Raw genomic sequence first — 8,990 nt, 5'->3', positions numbered from 1 at the left:
GTCCTTCATTACTAGGAGACGCAGCATACTTTCCAAGGTCCTTGTACATACATGCTAGCTTAGATTTATACTTTCTGCAAAGTCTATGATGGCATAAGTCCTCAAATGGAGACGCCTGAGTTGCATTTCACAGAACTCTATCATACCCGTTACTGACTAAAAGTTGAGACTTTGTGTAATGTATATATTAAAAAGTGACTCCAAATATCTCTGCACTTAAATCATTGGAGTGAACTCCTTCAAAGGTGTTTTCAGCTGCCATCTAAATTAATGTTTACTATTTAAAAACTTTTCTGATTAAAGAGGAATCACAAAAGCTCCTCCTGACCAAAGAAGAAATACAAAAGAAAGTGTCTGCGTTTATTGTGCTTCCCTGAAATTCATGCCTGCTGTGTCAGGCTGGCCAAGTTTACTAAATAAAATAAAGAGGCATCATCCAATCTGTTTAGATCCCCAAATTATCTTCCTTCAAAAAGAAGGCAATTCCTCTGCAGAATCTTTTGAAAATAAGTTTGTTATGCTTTTAGGTTCTGAAAGTGCCATTAAGCATTCTCCAAAGTTGTGAGCAAGAGGTTTGAGACCCACTGACCAGGGACATATCCTAACTTCTTATCTTTAGAAAATACATTTTTATGAAGAAAAAGCAAATGTTTAGCTTGACATTATAACTCAAATATGTATTCACATAGCGTACCACGATTCCCATGACCACAAATGGCACAAAGTTAAAAAGTAATTCAACAAAACCATTGAAACTTTTATTGTGATACCTCAGATACAATATAGTGAAACAACAAATGATATACAGTATTGCTAGGACAAAACAGCAAAGCAGCCATGTCATCTGTAAAAGAAAGCATTTTAAAGTGTTTAAGAAACAATATGAGGCACAACTCAGTTGCCATTTATGACTCATGCTTTAGGCCTTAAATGATTTGTAACAGTCCTTTTCAAAATTACCTCTGAAATTCCTGTTCCTTTACAATAGATACTGCTGATTGACTTACACGAGTGCTAAATGAAGTACAATACAATATCCTACAAGTTTAACAATAATTTGATGGCTTCCTTCCACTCTTGTCCCATTATCATACAACTGGGATGTTAAAATTTGTCTCTCTTTGTGGCGCTCTGGTATCTCAATCTAGATACAGGTCTTGCAATTTGACTATATGATCCTCATATCTGAAAAAAATCTGAGAGAGCAATATATAAAGGAAAATTTTCAAGTCCATTGGAAATGGTACCGAGCACCCTACGTTAGCACAAATGTAGTTTACATTAGGGAGCAATATGAATGTATTACTATTTCCATAATCAAAGGGTTAATTGCTTCTGTTTGTTACTTTGAGGTATCGTTCACTTGAAATCAAATTAATTTCAAATCAAGTCTTCCACAAGTTGCTATAAGATTAGATGCATGAAAATTAAGCCAGTTACAGAGAGGCTGCTGATTATTTTTAAACTTGCCAAATATTTAGTTTGCAGTAGGGCATCAGGACTTTATTTGTACTCGGTTACAATTCAACCTACATCACTATATAGTTTATAGATAATTAAAAAGTTCACATATTCCAGCCCCTTTTAGCAACAGGCAGAAACTAGTCAGAAGAGGTTATGGATGGTTAAGAGGGTAATAAAATACTGTATATTAAATTGGCAACACAGTGAAAGAAAGAAATAAAATCCAAAACAGCAAAAGTGGTAAGGCTGATGTATCAGCAAGCCCTCCCTAATTCTGTCAGACAGTTTACAGGAAATTTTGCAACTTAACATTGTGTAAATGACAGTATTGCCTTTCATTGGTTAAAAAGATGTCCATAGTTATAAACCAAGGAAAGAATATTGGCATTTGAAGCAGACTCTCAATATTGTAACTCCAGTGTTACAGCCACTATTTAGGGCCTAGACAATGAAGAATGTGGCACCAGATTCCAAAATCATGTCAAATTATGATGCTTAATTATTTTAGGACAGCCATAGCTTTTATGAGTTCAAAAGAAAATCCTTTCAATACATGTATATTTTTCGCTAGCATATTCTTATGTATCCCAATGAACATTCTTTCCAAGAAGCCAGCTCGTAGTTGGTTCATTTGGTCCAAGAAAGAGCTAGCGTGAAACAAGAGTTCACAAAAACTTTTTGTTACAGTTTATAAAAAAAAATACAAAATAAATGGTAAGATCAACAATAAAAATAACCAGTACAAGTAACAAAAGTGCTCAAGTGGGAGAGGAAGTAAACTTGCCCAGAATGAACACACAAAACCTTTAAATATAATCTTAATATATTACAAAAAAAAAAAAAAAAAGTTAGAGGGAAAATGCTTTGTAGAATTCTCTTCAAGTAAGATTTTCTTTTTAATGTACTGCTGGAAGGTTCAGTGACCAGACTGACCTCTTCACATCAACCAGTAGCCACTAATATGTGGAACCAACTTTCACCAAAACCATTAGGCGTAACTCTCCACATCTTTACAATGGGAGAACTGTTTCAAAGAATCACTGCTCAAGTTAAGCAATAAGAAAAAAAAGGTTCACATACTCCCAGATATCATAGCAAGCATAAAGAATTATTACATAGTAGTGTGGAGTAGGAATTTTGTATTAGTTATAGCTCCTTCTCTACTCCCTCTTACCTCCCCTCAAAAGACTAATAAGAATATTGCTTTATTTGGTTCTCTTAAAAGCCATAACATTATACATAACTCACATTAACTCCTTATGCCAGTAGTTGAAGTTTTAGGTGCTAAGCACTTAATGAAATCCCAACCTTTGGCATCAAGGGTAATTAAGGTTTTGGTGAAAATGTCCAGTTTGAAATAGAAATAAATAATGCACTGAAAAAAGAGGTTGAGCATCTAAATAAGAATATCTTTTCTAGTTAAAAAAAAAAAAAAAGCTCATTAATAGGAAACATCCAAATCCACTATTTAAAATATTACTTGAGATTGTTCTCTCTCATAAAAAGAAAAAAATTAAACTTAAATTTGTACTCTCATTTTTATAGTGAAGGATCGTGGTGTTTTTTTCTTCAACTCAGTGTAATTCTTCTTGAGTCTGTAGCCAGACAAAGAAAATATAAATTTCCTATAGACATCTTCATGGGTTTTACATTTAGGCTTTGAAGCCAACACAAACTCCTTGTTGATAGCTGTTTCGGTGCTTTCATTGTTGGCAATGGACATTATATTAGAGGAAAATTGAAAAATAGCCCAAACAAAACAGAATTCCAGGTTCTTTCAGACTGAACAGATGGCAGCACCAGATGACCATCTTGTGCCAATGACATTCAGATAAAGGGGACTCCTGGGTTCAATCTAATTCTTGATTATGGAGGAGCAGTATAAGGCACCCCACAAAATCCATATTGGACCCAGTTGTACTAGACCAGTTCTTTGGACGTAAACCCAAAGGTTTTTACTATTTCTACTTTTTAAAATTTAAGTTCTGTAGATTCATTATCACAGCTCCTGATGTAGAGCTTCTGTATTGCTCCTAGTCATTGGCATGTTTGTAAATGAATGATGTCTGGTAATAAAGTGCAGTAGAGTTTTGAAAACCTGTCAGAGATTTATCCAAAATGTAACAGCAGCAGCAATGGCACACATTGCAATCTTCACAAATGCCATGTTAAAATAGTTATTAAAAGGACACTAACTTCTATTCTATTGTAAGGCTTTCGTATTGTTCATTCCATCATAGTACTTACGTAGTGTTAACGTAAAAGACGTTGCCAACCACTTTGTCCTCAAGCATTAAGGGAGCTAAGTACAAAAGGTCCTCCATAAATACTTTTCATTTGATAACAAAGATAGCAACTAATACAAGACACAAGATTAATTTTTTTAAAACCTCTCTGGAAAGTGCATGCACAAAACCCAACAGTAAATTTTGTGGATACACATCCACAGAAGGCTTTCTTACTAAATCACTCCAGTTAAGAAGCAGCTGGAAAAAAGCAAAAAAACAGAAAGGATGTGAGCTTTATATAAATTTTATTATGAAAATGTCTTTGGGGATGATTTATCCAGCAAACCAACAAACCCCTTTTTATTTTAAAAATTATCTTGCTATTCTATTTTATGAAGAAATGAAGTCAACTTCACACTTTCCTGCCCATCCACCAACCCCCACTCTTCTGCAGGTACAGTTACTAACTTCCATCTTATAAGCTCTGGCCTGTTGTCACACAAAAATAACTATATTTTTGTTGAAGTGTAGCAAAAGCAGAAGACTTCAATGAATTTTCTTTAGAACAACCTCTTTGTCCAGTGCATTAGACCACACAGCTACATGGAACCAGCCATAAAACTTCACTGAGGCACAAGTCCCTGTTACTGTTAAAAGGCACAGTACCAAAAACTTGTTTACACTGACTAATTTTTTATAAATACAAGATGCATATATTTTTGTGCCCTTTGATCTTGCAGGCTATAATTTTATCAACTTCTCCCTTCAAGACACAAGTTTGCTGGATAAGGAATGCAATTATGTTGATTAAATATATTCTACAGTATCACTGCCTTAGTATTCTTGAAAATTAGTTGCACTAAAAATACTGAATCATTAATGTATTCTTTTTTGCAAAACTTAAGATCTACTAATATGAGTCAGTGCAACCAAAAGATTTCTAAATGAGCACTGTTCCTTTAACTTACTTGCCTGCAAGATGTACACCGATTATGGTACTCCCAAATTTTAAAAAGCAATTAATGAATACTCTAAATACTGCATCCCTTTCACTGCCAGAGATATCAGAAATTGCTACATATAAAAAGACACCTCCAGCCCATACATTTTTCAGGACGACTCATATCAGTCTTCTGCTAGATTTGGTGTAGGTGTTTAGGCAAGAAGCATGCACAGCAAAAGGTAGCATTAAAGGCATAGGTCAAATAAAAATGCTAACCAGTAAAATTCATTTGCAGTTAGTGAACTGTTTCTCTAGAACTTGAGAGTTTAGAAAAAGGTCATCCAAAATGTTCCAAAACAACTGTTCACACAAGAATACATATACAAAAGAGGGAACTTACACAAGGAGAAAAAGGCAAACATGGCCTGAAAGAGCCACATAAACTACACTACTCATTTGTGAGGTTGCGAAGTTCAGTGATATTCTCAGAGCTACCTCAGCCAAAATCCTCCTTTCATTTGCATTAGTCTTTATAAAGCATGTTCCACAGAATATTGTCCAAACAGAGTGAAAAAATGCTTTTAATTTACTCCCAGCCATTGTCTTTGATCATATGGGCAAGTTCAATGATAAATTTTCCTTCTTTGTATTTCTGACTGCTCTCAAAAGCATGTTCCTAGAAACAAGAAAATAAAAATATTTAAAATACTGAGTTAGAGTTAGTTTTTCACATTATTTCATTACCAATTTTGACATACAAATAAAAATGAATAGATAATTAACATTTGTAACATTTATTAAGGCTTTCTGGGATATTTTATTTGTATGGATGTTTTCTCTTTCCTTATTGAAATATCTAATTTTTAGCACATATGGTGTCCTTTATATAAAATCCACACTAAAATGTTAATATAAAATTGCACATGCCTATGTATAAAACTATAATTCAACATTTATAGTACATACATATATCTATTTACCTAGATATTACTATGATCCCCATCAGTATAATATCTTGAGCAGCTCTCAAGGTACATTAGACATTTAACATGACTGTCATTTCTCTGGAATGCCAGGATCATCATGTTGGTACTTTATTTCAGAGCCAAGATTGTGTGTGTGTCTGTTCTTGGTCTGCTAAGGCCAATCTTTCCTCAATCTAACCCTGGGATTGCTGGATTCAGATTGTGATTTTTCCCATTTTTTGAATTTTTTTTAAGCCACAGCTTAATTGTAGGTGATTTCCTAGCAACAACTTAAAATTTTGGACAGGTGTTGTTTTTCATTACTTGAAAGAGTGTGGAGTGTGTTTATCAGAATATCATAGGTTCTGAGTTCCAAACCAGTCTTGCATGGTAAGAGAAGGGATGACAGAAACCAAAGTTAGTATATGGAAATGGAACCTTCTAATGTAGCTGTTCGGTTTCCTTCATTCCATGACTGGACAAAGAAAACAGTCCTGTCACAACCTCAGCTCTGGATGTTTATTATTACTATGAGAGGGAACACATGCAGCTGTTTTCCAGAAGATTCTGAAATTCAGCTGAATCGAGTACATTCTACACGTGGAAATATGCAAAGGTCACCTCAAAGAAGAATTCAACATTTTCACAGTGTGAAAACTGTAGCATGTTAGCAGTCTGGATTACTTTTCAGCCACAAAATTGAGTTAATTATTGTGATTATTTGTAGCATAGTGTACAATATACTCGCCATTTAACAACATAGTTAATGCTTTGACTACATCACTGTGTTTTCTTAAAATGACAGATAATTAAAGAAGAAAATAAAGAAATCTGAAAACTTGACATCCAAAGTTTTAATACCAAAATGTGTGTGGCACTTAAATTCCAAGGTAATAGGCACTATAGAAAAAATCCCCAGACTACTATAATGGGGCCTACATCTTACATTGGCTTTATTATTCTCAAAATGTGAGACGCTGAACCTGCTATAACATTCAAGTAATAATAGTTTTGCTTCTATTGCACACGCTAGTTATACATGCAATAGTTTTTTTTCCTGCTGGATGTGGATGCAATGGATTAAGAGTCACTCATTATAACAATAACGAATGGTGCCTCAGTAGATTAAAGACAACTTCTGTGGACTGTTACCTATATGAATGTTTGATCAAGAAAGAAATTATTATATACATTACTTACATATTTCCATCCAAGAGTGGTTTTACAGTTTTCACAATAGATATCTGCTACAGCATGTAAACCTGTCAAAAGAACTCTCTCCTCTGCTGGACCACAGCCCACATTTACCCTGTAACAAAGAACAGAAATAGTAGTATCTTAAACCGCAAGACAGATCTTGCTTTTTGTTTGACAACATCCTACTTTTCTCCTGGAGATGAAATAATTCAAGCAAAATCTGAGACCATGTCTCCAAGATATATATGCCACTATTTTTAGTCAAACATTTGTGAAATTAAGTTCTAGGGTTATACTTAAAGAGGCAAGAAGACAAAAGTGTAATCATTTTGTTTTTCATTGTCTACTGTGAAATGGTGTCATTTCTAGCATGAGTTAACTATCACTTGACATCACTCATGTCATCAAGTAACATAAAACAAAGCACGATAAATAAACCACATTTAACAGTACTTAAAACAATAAGTGATAGATGGCTTATATCTTAGGCCTTGCCCATGCTGGGAATTAGCTGCTTTCAATCAGGGGTAAGCGCCACCAGTGCCAATTACAGCTTTCCTTTTCTACACTAGGCATTTGTAACAATGCAATTACAATAATGTAGGAAAGGCTTTAGCAATATTTCTATGCTATAGACCATAGGTTAAAATACAATAATCACAGACAGTGAATATTAAAAACCAATTGAATGCCTCTTGCACATCTAGCTATGGAGTACTGCTCCAAAACGAAACTTTCCCAATCAAAAACATATGCCTAAAATACTAGTCAAATAGTCATTCTAGGAAAATCAAGCAACACTTTGTTAAACCTGTTATACTACCTAGATCTGTAGTACTCTTGACTATGCTTGGCATCTCAATTCTACATGAAGCAACTACAGATAAAAGAATAAAGATATCTGTAAAAGGTAGAGTCACATCTTTCAATCTTCACCGTAATTACCTGGTCTATAAAAATAAAACAGACACATCTGACTTGCATTCTACTTAGGAATTGCTTTGAGCAATTCAGCTAGTTAAAAATAGAGATGCAATCCAATGACAGCATATTACAAAATCTAAATTAGTTCATGATCTATAAAAGCAAGGTAACAAGCATGTATGTAGGACTGCAGTGTTAAGGGGCTACAGCAAACATTGGACCCTCTTGAGATATGTCTGGCTTTTTGCTTCTGACAAATCTGCAATTTTCAAGGCCAATATTCAAACATTCTAAAGGTTAACTTGAAAAAATAACGGCTTTGCTTTGGACTATAGTGATGATATCCGGAGTAAAGTTACAGTAACGTAATTTACTTGAATTTCAAACCTTCCCTAGTTTTCTGGAATAAAACAGTTTAGTGTCACTTGCCTCAATTCAGTTAGAATCAGATGCAGTTGAAAGTTTTATTTCTAATTAAGAGTTAAATGTGACTAATGATAGGATTTCCTAAATAACTGTAAGGAAGACTCAGACTACAAGTTGCACAATAGTAACATTCTCCTGAGAAAGGCCAGTTATCCCAGTCACACTTATCAACAGGGATTGCTAGTATAAGGCTATAGTCCATTAAGAAAAGAATTTGAAAGAGCAGATGAAAGTGTGACTGTTACTAATGTTGAGTATTTTGCCCATTTGAGGAACATACCAAAAGATGATACTGCATAGAAAGTATGTAATTGTAGTCCTACTTACACAGAATTAAAGAGGTAGGCTCTTCCCTGGCTTCCCTGAAAAGACTGTAAGAAAGAGAAAAATATAATCTTTAAAATACAACAGTTTCAGAAGTGATGTGTTATAAATCATTTAAAATAATATAGTGTTGCCTTTAAAGAAATTAAGGTTTATACAGAAATTACTTTTATTGCACATGACAACTTTTAACCGCATCTGTATGTAATATGAAAATAATGGAAGATTTTGTACCAGCAAAGAACAAGGAAACAAATAAAAAAGCTATACCATAAAAGCCTCAATTTGAAAACACAATTTTTTCTCCAAACTTCACATTTTCCATCTTACCGTTTTTTTTAAATTGAAAGGGTTGCATAATGTATTGGCTAGCAATCCCCTTAACTGTCCATAAAAATGCATTTAACCAAGTTCTATGGAGTGGGCCAAGTTACAATTTTTGTTAGAGTCCATAGTCTGGCCTATGTTAGCGCCATTTGTTACACTTGTCCCAAAGGAAATGTCTCACTGATGTCAATG

General features: G+C 34.2%; 1 protein-coding gene across 5 annotated transcripts in view; it reads right to left on the bottom strand.

Annotated features, from left to right (window-relative positions):
- Window positions 1-736: 736 nt before the first annotated feature.
- YPEL1 (yippee like 1) overlaps window positions 737-8,990 on the bottom strand; it is a 46,588-nt gene continuing 38,334 nt past the window's right edge. For all 5 annotated transcript variants that reach the window (XM_054006372.1, XM_054006371.1, XM_054006373.1 and 2 more), the window contains 3 exons: window positions 8,475-8,518; window positions 6,801-6,909; window positions 737-5,311 (listed from right to left, as the gene is read on the bottom strand). In XM_054006372.1, the coding sequence (XP_053862347.1) occupies window positions 5,222-5,311; window positions 6,801-6,909; window positions 8,475-8,518 (243 nt within the window). In that variant the 3' untranslated portion in view covers window positions 737-5,221. The remainder of the gene's footprint in view (window positions 5,312-6,800; window positions 6,910-8,474; window positions 8,519-8,990) is intronic.

The sequence above is a fragment of the Malaclemys terrapin genome, chromosome 16 (assembly GCF_027887155.1).
Source record: "Malaclemys terrapin pileata isolate rMalTer1 chromosome 16, rMalTer1.hap1, whole genome shotgun sequence".
Taxonomy (NCBI): Eukaryota; Metazoa; Chordata; order Testudines; family Emydidae; genus Malaclemys; species Malaclemys terrapin.
This window is presented reverse-complemented; position numbering and strand designations above follow the sequence as displayed.